The 14,872-nt window shown below is 37.0% G+C and overlaps 1 protein-coding gene across 1 annotated transcript in view; it reads right to left on the bottom strand.

Moving 5' to 3' along the window:
* Positions 1 to 14,872, bottom strand: part of scfd2 (sec1 family domain containing 2) — a 167,925-nt gene that overhangs the window by 145,330 nt on the left and 7,723 nt on the right. The window contains exon 3 of the mRNA XM_048206684.1: positions 3,655 to 3,782. Within this exon, the coding sequence (XP_048062641.1) occupies positions 3,655 to 3,782 (128 nt within the window). The remainder of the gene's footprint in view (positions 1 to 3,654; positions 3,783 to 14,872) is intronic.

The raw sequence follows: 14,872 nt of genomic DNA, 5'->3' as shown, positions 1-14,872 counted from the left end.
ATTCAATTTGTATTTTGTAACCGTGCCTCTCGAGAAACACTTACCTCTATGAGCGTAATTCATTTAAAAATAGAAAACAATGAAATCACAACTGTAAATGAGACGTCAAGGTGTAGAATTAGGACGTGCACATCAGACAGCATTCTTCAGATAAAAGTCAAACTCTAGGTGGGGGTAAGTGGGACGACTGACCTACAGAACTGCAGTAAAATCTAGATGTGCAAGTCTGGAGATGGTTTAGTTTATGGGTCTAGAACCTTCTCCAACTACTGCAAACTAATTGCCTAAAAATCTCTGCAGGGCAGAGAGCAGATGCATATGAAATCTGTTTGACAACTGAAAAAAAAAAAAAAAAAGACAGTCAGGCTAATCCAAAAAGGCAGAACCACTAACCCCATAAAGCCTTTTTCTCAATAATGAACCCATCGCCAGCTCATTTGTATGCAATGAATCAGGGAAAATGCAGTGCTCTGATGTCTACGGCCACATTTTGAGGGTGGCTGGGTTAGGGAAAATGGTGGCACTGTCTAGAAAGACCAATCAGATTTTGCCATCTCATAAAATAATGTTGAGAAAATGGATTTTGTTCCAGAAATATCCAAAGACTGAAAAGGGCTATTATAGATTGAGTCAGCTTTAGAAAGCTCTAGCAAAATACCCAAGAATCACTCAGCATAATGTGCATCACCAGGAAAAAGAGAGGGAGTTGTTCCAAGCAGACCGAAAACTGGAAGAGAAAGGAGACACGGAGGACTAACTGACTCACATGACCATGAAACAACGGCTGAACGTACATAAACACACACAGGGCAGCAATGACCCAGAGCATGTACACGCAGACAAGCACACTCATGTTCACATGGCAAAAAAAGATCACCAGAGTTCACATACATGCAAAAATAAAGACCACCAGAGAACAATTTATGACAGCCCATCAGAATAATGCATCTGATGCTACAAGATGAAGCAAAACAAAATCTATAACAGCTGTGACTGCATTGCAAAGAAAAATATTGTGTGTGTGTGTGTGTAACTTGTTCTGTTTGATACGCAGTATGATTGTTCTGGCACTGTAAAAGTTCTGTTGGCTTGGAGATCAGGAAATAACTGTGATCCAGTGAGAAAGGTTGGCTAAAGTTTCTGTACTGTAATAGTGTGTGTGCTTTGGAAGAACAGCAATGTGTGTTGTTGAATCAGAACCATGTTTAGAAATACAAACCCATATTAGTATCATGATATTCTCTTTCTCTCCTAAACACAGCGACAGATGTGGATGTTGTCACACTAACCTGAAGGGCACTCGATTTATGAGATTTGAGTCCGTTTAGAGGTCCAATGAACTGTCCCCCTGTCATTTAGGTTGTGTGTGCTCTTGCTAGATATTCAGATTCAACTAATTAACTGTGTGCTGGTTGACTGATGAACTGTTAAAGTAAGGGTTTGTTCACACTTGTAGTTCGGGTTCACTTAGATCCATTGTCTCGGACCAATACATTTAGTCCTGGTTCGCTTAGCATTCACACTGTCATTTTTAATACCGAACCTAAAGATACAAAACAAACAAACAAACATCAAAAATAACCCCAGCGAAACTTAGATGAAACTTAGCGAACATCCAAACCGACGCTGTGTTCCTTGACTAAACGCGTTTGTTGTATGTGCGTGCATATGATGGTATTTTTACCAGCTGAGAACTCGTGAAGAGCTTATAAAACATGTACAGGAGTCAAAACAGTGCCAGGAATTCCTCCATTGCACATAAACGAAGTTCTGTTGCAAGAAGACATGGTAAAGTCCAACATCTGTACCAAACTGTAATGGACAACATCGTGACTATGATGAGAAAAAAACAGGTATGCTTGAGCATTCTGTCCTTTTTAGGGTTGCGTCTTGTGATACATGTACTGTATTTGGTTTGTTTGAATGTCTTTGGCTCATATTTCAGTCAAACCGCACCAGAGTTTGTCTGAAAGTGGACAGAGACCCACCTTTTCTGGGCTCTCGGTCCGCTTGTTTGGTGTACACCAAGGTTCAGATGAAAGCATTCACACTTATTCAAATGAACCACACTAACAGAGCAAACACACCAGAGTTCATTTTAATCAAACCAAACCTATCAAGTCTGAACACACCCTAAAATTGTTGCACTAAACGAAAACTGATGGAAAGCTGTTGCACTACTATTGCTGAACTAAACTAACAAAAACTGGAGAGGGAGAAATGTAAAACTAAAATTGTTAACTTAAACTAATCAAACCTGGTGAAAAACAACTGTTGCACTAAAACTAAACTTATAACTAAAATTTGTGCAAAGCTGTTACACTAATGCTAAACTAACAAGGCCTGGTGAAAACACTAAAACTGGTTAAAAACCAGGTTAAAAACAACTTAAAGTAATGAATTAAACTAAAAATATTGAATTTTTTTTTTTTAAAGAAAAACAGTGTTTTTCTGTAAAAGTTGTTACTGTACACTAAAACTGTTCAACTAAACTATCTAAAACTGGTTGAAAGCTGTTGCACTAATATTGTTTAACTAAACAAACTAGGCATTGTAAAGAACTTGTAACAAATACAAAACTGTTACATGTGAACAACTATTGAACAAAAACTAATACATTAAACTAACTAAAACTGCAGAAAAACTATAAAACTAAAACTGTTAAAAAAATTTACACAATATTGCTAACTATAACTAAGTAAAAATGGTAAAAAAAAAAAAAAAAAACTGTTGCACTAAACTAAAACTGTTAAAAAAACTGTAAAATTAAATCAGCTATGAAACTGTTCAGCTAAAATTGTAGAAAATTGTTACATTAAATTTAATAAGTGGTCAAGCTAAACTAAAACAAAAGCAGCAACAGTCAAACCCAAACCTTTAGTTTTTTCCACAAGTCTTCTACTCCTTTTCAACTCACTATTCACACTGATTATAGTCATTGTGTTCGTGTGCATTTAAGAGCTCTGTGAACGTCTTACATGCCTGTGAGTATTTTTACCCCTCATTTCAGACTTAACTTATGACCAGCAGAGCACCTCTAGAACATATGTGTGTGTGAGCTTGTGATCTCAACATGAGGTTCATATTTTTTCAGTGGGGCATTCTGCCCATATGTAGTGCTACATGCTGTCTGAAGGGGGTGCTGTGGGTCTTTGACTAAAAACCACTGAATCTCGCTTGCTCACTCTCATTCATTTTCCTCTTTTCTTCTCTTTCTGTCTTTAACACTCAGTCAGTCTCTCTCTCTCTCTCTATTGTTCACTATCTTATTCATGGCTATTGATGTGAAATGTTTATTAAGAAGTTTTTGAATACACACCTTTGCATCTGAAAGAGTGAAAAACAGCTCCAGTAAATGTAAAAGAAAGTTCTGTAAAGCCACAGGAGGCTCTTTGTTTGGGCAGAATGCCTAATTTTTATTCTGACATCAATTAAAAGTTCATCCCATCACTGTCATTTGCGGGAAAAATTACCTTTGCTAATTAAACAAGCTCTGAATTTCTGAAGCCTTCTGGATTTCCACTCTCTATGTGGCAATGATCCTGTAGTGTTCTGAGGATTTTTAATATCCATAGGGAATAGGTATATTTGAGATAATGTGCCTCATATAGTCTGTGTGTGTCTATCAGCTCTAAATATGGGCCATGGCCTTACCCAGACTCATTTTGATTGGCAGGTTCTCTTTGCTGGCTGCCTCCACCAGTTGCCTCCTCACTTCCATCACTGCCTCCTTTTGCTTAGCAACCAGCATTGTCTCCCATAGCAACCGTGCAGTGGCAGATCTGTGGAAAACAGGCCAGGTAATAAGGGGTCATCCTCTTATTTCTTATTCACATAACACATAAAGGTAGGAGCTAGAAGAGCTAGAATGACTTTAAAAACAGCCAAATGCATTCAAATCAGATTGTATATATATATATATATATATATAGTACAGTCCAAAAGTTTGGAACCACTAAGATTTTTAATGTTTTTAAAAGAAGTTTCGCCTGCTCACCAAGGCTACATTTATTTAATTAAAAATACAGTAAAAAACAGTAATATTGTGAAATATTACAATTTAAAATAACTGTGTACTATTTAAATATATTTGACAAAGTAATTTATTCCTGTGATGCAAAGCTGAATTTTCAGCATCGTTACTCCAGTCTTCAGTGTCACATGATCCTTCAGAAATCATTCTAATATGCTGATTTGCTGCTCAATAAACATTTATGATTATTTTCAATGTTGAAAACAGTTGAGAGAGAGAGAGAGAACAGCATTTATCTGAAATACAAAGCTTCTGTAGCATTATACACTACCGTTCAAAAGTTTGGGGTCAGTAAGAATTTTTATTTTTATTTTTTTAAAAAGAAATTAAAGAAATATTAAAGAATATACTTTTATTCAGCAAGGATGCATTAAATCAATCAAAAGTGGCAGTAAAGACATTTATAATGTTACAAAAGATTAGATTTTGAACTTTCTATTCATCAAATAATCCTGAAAAAAAAATATTGTACACAAATATTTTGTACAATTGTACACATTAAATGTTTCTTGAGCAGCAGATCAGCATATTAGAATGATTTCTGAAGGATCATGTGACACTGAAGACTGGAGTAATGATGCTGAAAATTCAGCTTTGCCATCACAGGAATAAATTACTTTGTGAAATATATTCAAATAGAAAACAGTTATTTTAAATTGTAATAATATTTCACAATATTACTGTTTTTTACTGTATTTTTAATTAAATAAATGTAGCCTTGGTGAGCAGACGAAACTTCTTTTAAAAACATTAAAAATCTTAGTGGTTCCAAACTTTTGGACTGTACTGTATACACTGTATGTATACTCATAATAATTCATGTAAAAAAAAAAAAAAGTGATTTAAAAATCAGTGTTTTAATTAATTTAACGTATTTAGCTTCTTTTTATTTTCTTCAAGAAACTAAACCACTGTGTGGACTTGTGGATTATTTGATTTGATTGTAAGCAGTTGAAAAAAGCTAAGAATATCAAAAACTTAAAACTTCAACAAAAAAAACAAAACTGCAGCAAAACAAAACAAAACAAAACAGAACAAAAACAAAACTGCAGCAAAACAAGACTTCAAAAAAAAAAAAGAAAAGAAAAAAGAAATAAACAAAAACCCAACAACAAAAAACAAAACAAAAAGCCAGTGTAGGAATACCTCTGTACGAATGTGGTAGTGGATGTGAGATTCCAAAGGTTTACTGGTCAACAAAATGTTGTGGCAACAGAGCTAAACTTCCTCTATTGATAACACATTAAAAAAAAAAAAAAAAAAATCCACAAAACGAATCTTTTTTTTTACCATCAAATGACTGTGTTAACCTGGGTTAAATGTTTTGCTCTAGGGCAGGGTTTTTCTGACTGGGCGAAATCACAAAGGGAGGTAGGGAACTGCAGGGGGTTTGTGAGTTTATAAAATCCTAATAATTTATTAAATCATAATTATCATGTAATATTAAAATAAATACATTTTAAATAAAAACAATCAAAATAAAAAAAAAACTTGCTAAAACAGAAGAAATATTTTATCAATGTACCTGCATGTCAATATGACCATTAACCATGAATCAGAGAACTGTGAAAGTGTTGTTAGATTGGAGAACATACTTTCCATCAAAGGGGTTCGTCTGACAAAGGTTTAGGATTCTTTTTGTGTGGTTCGGTAACCTTTTGGTTAGCAGGCAGATCTTTAACCACTAGGCAACATAACAACTTATTTCTGTTGTACATTTTTAAGGCCATTCACACAAAACACATTACTACGAAAACAGCTAGACAAAGTAATGGATAGAATGGAGTCTCGAGACCCATTAGTAAAAATGTAAGTTCTTTTAAGTTGACATGGCACCCATGAAGCAAGGCGCATCACAACAGCAAAAGACATCCGTTAAGTATGCGTTTACATAGAAAAACAATTAAAAAGCAGTGCAGATTGACACAAGAACACATCATTAGTCTCCCTCTATTGACTATTCATCATTTTCAATCTCCTATCCATCCATCAGTAATAAACAGCTCTATCTTTAGTAACTTTACAATCATTATTCAGCAAGGGTTTCTCATACACCAAATGATCTCCTCTTATGACATGTGCTAATGAGACATCATCATTCTGTTCTTCATCACTGGCTCCTCCTCTTCCTGTCTTTAATCATCTCGTGGATTGAGTAAGTGTGTGTTCCGTCTTATGTGCTGCTTGTCATATTAATAAAGCAGTGGAAACTTCACACAAACTCTTGATGAGAGAAGCGACAGAATAAAATGAAATCTTTTTCACGGGGGAGTGGTCAACCTGAAGAGAAACATCATGTAAATGAGTAGAATTTTGAGGAAAGGATGAGAGGAGAAGAAGGGTAAGAAACTGAGAAAGTGAGGGTGTAGGACATGAAACAAAGGACAAGAAATCAGAACGAGGGAGAGAGAAGACATACAAGGGCGAGCGACAGAGGGTGGGGGTGTTTTACTGACACTGAAACCAAATGTTAAACCTGCTCTGTTTTTCTTTTGCTCTTTTTGCTTTCTCTCTCTCTCTCTCTGTCTATTTCTCTCTCTCTCTAACATTTGCCATGTGTTGGATCTCAGCTGTAATGTGTTCCAGACAGAGTTTTGGCAGTGCTAGAGAGAGGTCTGACTCCATTACTCCAAAAACGAGACAAAAAAGAGAGGGAACAAAAATGAGGAGGACAAAAGCCTACATAATAAACATGGGGCTTGTTGTTCTAACAGACTTGTGTTGGGAATTATGAGTGGAGGGACAGTACAAAAACATGACAGATAAAGCAAGAACGCAAACTGGCTCAGTAATCTGCAGATATGTGAAATGTGACCAAAAAAAGAGGGAAAATATGAGAAAAATAAGATCACATGATGGGCTGGTCACACATCCTTGCCGATTCTTGTGAAAGCAGAAAAAAAAAACAAATTTTAACAGACTGTAAAAGCAAGGAATGCTTAATTTAGTATAATCTGAAAACACAATGGACTAAGTACCATGGAAGTAGCCTAAAACAACAGGCGAGAATATAATGGTGTACGCTACCTGTCAAAAGAAGGACACGCACAAGTGAATTTATGTTGACTTGTAAAACCTTTTCGCATCTAAAGTCAGATTAGCTTTGTAATTTTAAATACTTTTTAAAAAGTTTGAGTGGCTATATAATATATATATATATATATATATATATATATATATATATATATATATATATATATATATATATATATATATATATATATATATATATATATATATATAATCATAATAATTAAATTAAATTAAATTAGATTAAATTCAAAATTAAATAAAATAAATACAAAAAATTCAATTTAATTAAACAAATGAATTAAATTTAAAAAATAAAATTATTATAAATTAAATACAAATTTTAAATACAATTAAAAATAAAATAAAACATTAAATTAAAATTTAAAATAAAACAAAATTACAAATTAAATAAATTAAATAAAAATTAAATTAAAAATTATATTAAATTAAATTAAAATTTAAAATGATAGAAAATTAAACAAAAAATATTAATAAAATAAAAATAAAAATAAATAATTAAATTTAAAGTAAAATTAAAATAGTTTTGATTTGTTTAACATTTTTTTGGCCATTACAAAATTCCCATACTGCAATTTGTGTAAATTCATAGTTTGGATGACTACTTTTGTTCTTAAATGTGAAAATGACTAGGTTTTGACTTGTATATACTAGTTATTTCAAGACATCGTCAAGATATCTTAATGGGCCAGTAGACGTTTCGCAACCTTCAGAGACCACAAATCTTTGAAATCCGGTCAAGTATGTTACGTGTTTGTTGGTAGGTAGTGTGTCTTGTGCAATGGGGCTGAACTGATTTTGCATGTCGTAAACAGATGCACACATAGTCAGCGTAGTTTACATGCCAGAGTTAAGACTGGACCCTCTCTATGTGCATGTGTATGTTGACTCTGCGTGTATTCCAGGAAGAAGAGGGGTCCGCTTGGAATGTTTCGGAGGGGCAACATGGTTCCAATTTACCCTATAAACCTCCCCCCTCTACTTCACTCCTCTCCTGCAGTGTTCCCCAGGCTAGATGTCCTGACAAGGGGGTTCAGTGAGTTTGTATATGAGCGTTTGTGCTCCATTAGTGCTCTAACCTATGGAGGGCAGTGTTGGTCTGTAAAGACAAAATATTTATTACCCATTCCCGCCACAACCTCCTTGTACCGTCCAGTGTGTTTGTGTGTATGTGTGTGGTAGGGGAAGTTCAGGGTTCCTGGAAACACATGACTGAGCACTTAAGAATGGACTTCAACTGACTAAGTGTTCCTGAATGCCTTAAAATCGGTCTTCATACACGCACAGACACTAAATTGCACCCAAAATGGTTCCAAAATGTGATTATCAATAATTGGATGGCGTTTCATAATAACATTTCAGGTGTGTTGCAATTTAACACACACCTTATATAAACCAAAAATCCCAAAACGATATGGAATTAATGTTACACTCGCTAATTCATCATGAAGATGTGGTGTTACGATGCTATAATCGTTGTGACGGGCAGATTGATTTAGTAGACGGTGATTAAGTCTGTGTTTATCAACAACAGGAAACAACCCCCACTCGTTAGCAGCATTCAATCCAGGTCAGTTATTCTTCAATTACGCCCACTTGCAGGACTAATGACACTATGCACACATATGCTTACGCACACAAGGAGACCTGGCAGTCGCTCCATGGGAGAGGTGTGTGTATTTTCCGTGCTCATTACAATCTGTAACGAGACTCTGAAAGAAATAAACAAAACTAAAATAAGAAACAAAGCAAGCAAAAACCTTGATTCATCATCAGAGAAACGACGAGAGCACACACACAGTCCAAGTTTTTTTCCTGTCAGGATTTTGATAATGGAATGAGCAAAGGAAACTGTAGTGAAAGTTTCTTAAATCTGAAAAGCAAGCCTGCCATTTCACTTCAAAGACAAATGTCATCCGTCTCAAAGAGATTGGAGAATGACTGTTATGTAAGCATCATTTGGAGAAGTAAGGGAGAGGCAAACAAAGAGAATTAAATAAATTGGGTTGTTTCGAGCCATTAAATCCATAGAGGATGAGATTATGTAATTTCTGGTTTTCATTGATAACCACAGCTGAATATTTCATCTTTTGTTCTGGTTTGAAACTGCTTCTTTGCTGCAATTAGTGTTCAGGTCTCCAGAAGGACATCACCAATTATTTTAGTGCGATATAATGGTTTTATATAATTTATATAAAATATATAATATACTACTGTTACAATGTTTGGAGCTCGGTCGCTTATGTCACATATGCTCACTAAGACTGCATTTATTTGCTCAAAAGCAGTAATATTATTATGGTTATTCATAAATATTATTACAATTTAAAATAGCTTTTTTTCTATTTGAATATATTTTAAAATGTAATGTACTCCTGTGATGGCAAAGCTGAATTTTCATCATTATTCTAGTCTTCAGTGTCGTATGATCCTTCAGAAATCATCCTAATATGCTGATTTGGTAATTTTATATATATATATATATATATAAGTCTTACTGATACTTAACATTTAAATGGTAGTGTACTAAAAAGTTATATCAACATATATACTGTGAGTAGCAACTATATTCACTGTTTGATTGCTGTGTTGAGTGGTTCAATTATATTTACAGACATTTTTAGTGGCTATAATCTCTGTCCATAAAGATAAGCATTGTTCTGCTAAAATCTTTAAGATAAAGATGCAACACACATAAAGGCAACATCTTGTGCAATAAATCTAAAAAAGACTGGCATACACAAACTCACAAAAATACACATTACAAATCTCTCTCATCTGTGGCTCGTTTTGTTTCATGTGAGACTCCCTGAGAGGAAGATAAATCCCAGAGAGCAGGCACTAACCTTTAACACACAATGAATGGGAGCAGAGTCACAGGTTCAAGAGCAGTTACTGGCGCACTCACAGCCCGCTGCGGGTTTAGAGTTTCTGCATGTATCAATAGTGCATGTCTTCATCTCATTTAAATCTACTTATTCCTCCAGCTCCATTGCAAATAGATTGACTTGATAATCAGTACAACCAGAGGAGAGGAGAGGAGAGGAGAGGAGAGGAGAGAGACGAGACGAGACGAGACGAGACGAGACGAGACGAGACGAGACGAGACGAGACGAGACGAGACGAGACAGATAAAAGATAGATATAAGACAACCAGCAGAGGAGAGGAAAATAGAGGAGATAAAAGATGAGGAGAGATCAAATGAGTTAAGAAGAAATGAGACAAGATGAGATGAGAACAAACGTCAGAGAGATGAGAAGGAGATGAGAAATAGATGAGGAGATGAAATGAGATGAAACAACAAGTCAGAGATAAGAATAAGATAAAAGGAGAGGAGGACAGAGATGGACAGAGGACAGAGATGAGATGCAACAGATGAGAAAAGAGAAGAAGACAGACAGAAGATGAGACCAGGTTAATAAGGATGAGGATGGGACAAGATCAGATGAGTTGGAGATGAAATGAGACAACATATGACAGAAAGATGAGATGAGAACAAAAGTCAGAGAGATGAGAAAGAGATGAGATGAGACAACACACAACAGGTGAGACAGATGAGACAGAGATGAGAAATAGATGAGGAGATGAAATGAGACACATGAAAGAGAGATGAGTTGAGCCAAAAACACAAGACAGAGAGATAATATGAAACAAGATGAGAAGAGACAACACAACAAGTCAGAGATAAGACTGAGATGAGAAGGAGACGAAATGAGGACAGAGATGAGAAGCAAAAGATGAGAAAAGAGAAGAACACAGACAGAAGATGAGACAAGGTTAATAAGGATGAGGATGAGACAAGATCAGATGAGTTGGAGATGAAATGAGACAACATATGACAGAAAGATGAGATGAGACAAGACGAGATGAGATGAGAACAAAAGTCAGAGAGATGAGAAAGAGATGAGATGAGACAACACACAACAGAGAGATGAGATGAGACAACACAACAGGTGAGACAGATGAGACAGAGATGAGAAATAGATGAGGAGATGAAATGAGACACATGAAAGAGAGATGAGTTGAGCCAAAAACACAAGACAGAGAGATAATATGAAACAAGATGAGAAGAGACAACACAACAAGTCAGAGATAAGACTGAGATGAGAAGGAGACGAAATGAGGACAGAGATGAGAAGCAAAAGATGAGAAATGAGAAGAACACAGACAGAAGATGAGACAAGGTTAATAAGGATGAGGATGAGACAAGATCAGATGAGTTGGAGATGAAATGAGACAACATATAACAGAAAGATGAGATGAGACAAGACGAGATGAGAACAAAAGTGAGAGAGATGAGATGAGACAACACAACAGGTGAGACAGATGAGACAGAGATGAGAAATAGATGAGGAGATGAAATGAGACACATGAAAGAGAGATGAGTTGAGCCAAAAACACAAGACAGAGAGATAATATGAAACAAGATGAGAAGAGACAACACAACAAGTCAGAGATAAGAAGGAGATGAGAAGGAGACAAGATGAGAAGGAGATGAGAGAAGGAGACGAGATGAGGACAGAGATAGACAGAGGACAGAGATGAGATGCAAAAATGAGAGAAGAGAAGATGAGACAAGGTTAATAAGGACAAGTCAGAGTTGTGTGTGGGCCTGATGTGTGCCTGACACCATATTCTGATTTAACATCCCAACTGTCAATCAGATACCCCTTTTCCACCAAGGCAGTTTGAGTGCTGGTTCGGAGCCAGAGTCTAGTTTCAAATCAGTTCTTTGTCTTTCGACACACAAAGCACCAGCTCCGAACCAGGAAAAGTGGTTCGTAAATAGCACCAAAACATTGCTGGGCTAGAAGTAAGAACCGCTTGAGTCAGGGGCTGGGGGTGGGGTTACTGTGACCAACAAGAAACTTGTGACCGCCATTTTTGAAATAGCAGCTAATCGAGCTAATAGCAGCTCGATTGTAATCTCCGTCTATATACAAATTACGGCGAGTGGTATTTGGATGCCGATGTAGGTTCGCAAAGCCATGAGCATCAACATCAACAACACCCGGATGGTGCACTAAATTAACGGAAAAAACGAAGTGTGAAATGTTGGACACTTCATGCACTCAACTGTCGCAGCTTTAATTACGTAGAGGAGGGGGAGGGGGTATCAGACTCCGTTGTTAAATGACAAAATAACCTTATACAATCCACGCACTACATGGATGAGTACATAATGCATAAGTACATAGTGTATAAGTGCATAGTGTATAGTGCGTCGTTTGGGACGCAACTCTGTTCTTAGAAGGCTCATCATTTGAACCAACTCCGAACTGGCACTAGCACTAGCTCTGAACTAGGGGGTAAGAGATAGGAAACTAGTGGGAGGGATTTAGCAGGGTGCAAAAGAGAGTAAACAACATGATCTGTCAACAAAGACGCAAGTACTCAATGCTAAGCATGCCAAATGTGTAACAAATAATAAATTCATGTCTTTTTAGCCGAAAGAGCGTGTGATATGCATGTTTTCATTGCTCGATATTTAGTGTTGTTTTCTCACAGTGCAGTGTGGTCCATTTCTCTCCCCCTACACACACACACTACCACCTTCATGCCGATTTCCTGAGGAGCTCTAGTAAAACATATGGGTTTAAAGCTGGTTGGATAGGGCACAAAGTTGGGTAGACGGTTGTAAAGCATAGGGTTGAAGTGTGGAGGGTGTGTCACACACCCTTACATAAGCAAGGGCATAGTTGAAGTGTCCCACACACACAAAATCAAAGCACCACTGCTCTACCGCAGTGCCAAGAACAACCTATTACACCAGACTGACTGGAACACACCTGACCACACACACACACACACACATGTTCTACAAGTCCAAAAACAGATTCTTGGCCAATTGAAATTGTCTATTTGTATTACTGGAGCAGGAAATAAAGAAGTTATATGGGTTGGTTGATGTTGCAGTAGAGCAGAGCGTGAAATGGTCCTCCTTTAGCTAACCGAACTTCAAGTCTTGAAATCTGCTATAACCAAATTTTCACACACAGCACAATCTATCCCACCAGAGAATTCATACTACCATTTTAAAGAACATAAATTCAAGTCTTTATGAAGTATTTCAAACACAACCTACCAAAACACCAGACACAGCTTTCATTACAAAAATGCTCACATTTCTCCCACAACCACAGTAAAAACAGATCTGAACATTTCTCCAGCCAGACCTGAATAGGCGCAGTGTACAACTAGACTGTTATTAAAAGCTGGGGTTCTCACAGGCGAGGAAGAGGAAGTCTCCTATCAGCAGCCCGCGCCGGTCGCTCTCGAGACGGCTGCCTGAAATGACCACCCATAACAACACTAAATCCAGCGACCCTGAAACAGAGCCTACAATTACAAAGGAAACACCATACAATAAAGACGGCAAAATTAACCAGACAGCCCACAATTAGGATCCTAAAAATAAAATCTTTCATAAATATTTTTTAGAGCCTATAGATATAGCTGGGCTAGAATAACACAATGCAGCCAATTACATTCACCTGAGCTGACAAGAACAATGCCAATATCAGCACTGCAGGGCTGGGCCACAAACCTCAGTCAGAACCAATATTATTAGCGGTGTTTGCTAAATCAAGCATCCCTATTATTGCTCATTCACTACGGTCTGAACAATCCTCTAGGCCTGAGCACAAAAAGGGACAGTTAAACTGATCACTCATGTTGTTACAAACCTGTAATACTTTCTTTCTTATGTGGGACATAAACAAAGACATTTGAAAACTGCCTCAGTGTTTTTTTGAAAATCAGTGGGGTCTAATGCTATAATGGACCCAACTGACTTTCATTAAACATTTGAAACACTCTTCAAAATATCTTCTTAGCAACCCAGGCTCATGGAAAAACATGCCTCTGGAGACATTCTGCTAAATATTATGGTGCTTCTTGCACGTTTTGCCACACTTTCAAAGTGAAATGTCCAGCGAGCGCGTAAATGGTGAATGTGAATCCGGCAGCAGTTTATTACACTTGTTGTTGTATGTATCGTGGCAGTTTGTCAATGAAATGTCCGGTGAGTGCCGCTTAATTAAAGGTTAATATTTAATTGCTGTTGAAATGAACGTATCCCCAATACTAAACCCTACCCTCGGTTATCGTAACTCGTGCTTCACAGAACTTGTGAATTATACATATAGATATGTTTTTGGAATTTTGCAAAAATGTAGCTAGAGGGCGAGCTACTGTATCCCTTTAAAGTTTGGCTTTAAAGTTTATATATATATATATATATATATATAACATTATGACCACTGACAAGTGAAGTGAATAACACTGATTATCTCTTCATCACTGCACCTGTTAGTGGGTGGGATAAATTAGGCAGCAAGTGAACATTTTGTCCTCAAAGTTGATGTGTTAGAAGCAGGAAAAACGGGCAACCATAAGGATTTGAGTGAGTTTGACAAGGGCCAAAATTGTGATGCCTAGACGACTGGGTCAGAGCATCTCCAAAACTGCAGCTCTTGTGGAGTGTTCCCATTCTGCAGTGGTCAGTATCTATCAAAAGTGGTCTAAGGAAGGAACAGTGGTGAACCGGTGACAGGGTCATGGGCCACGGCTCATTGATGCACGTGGGAAGCGAAGTGCTGGCCTGTGTGGTCCAGCGGATGAGCTACTGTAGCTCAAATTGCTCAAGAAGTTAATGCTGGTTCTGATCTGTTGTGTATGGAGCTGCATAGCTGCAGACCAATCAGGGTGTCCATGCGGACCCCTGTCCACCTGGGGAACACATGGCACCAGGATGCACTATGGGAAGAAGGCAAGCCAGCGGAGGT

This window comes from Megalobrama amblycephala, linkage group LG11 (genome assembly GCF_018812025.1).
Source record: "Megalobrama amblycephala isolate DHTTF-2021 linkage group LG11, ASM1881202v1, whole genome shotgun sequence".
Classification (NCBI taxonomy): domain Eukaryota; kingdom Metazoa; phylum Chordata; class Actinopteri; order Cypriniformes; family Xenocyprididae; genus Megalobrama; species Megalobrama amblycephala.
This window is presented reverse-complemented; position numbering and strand designations above follow the sequence as displayed.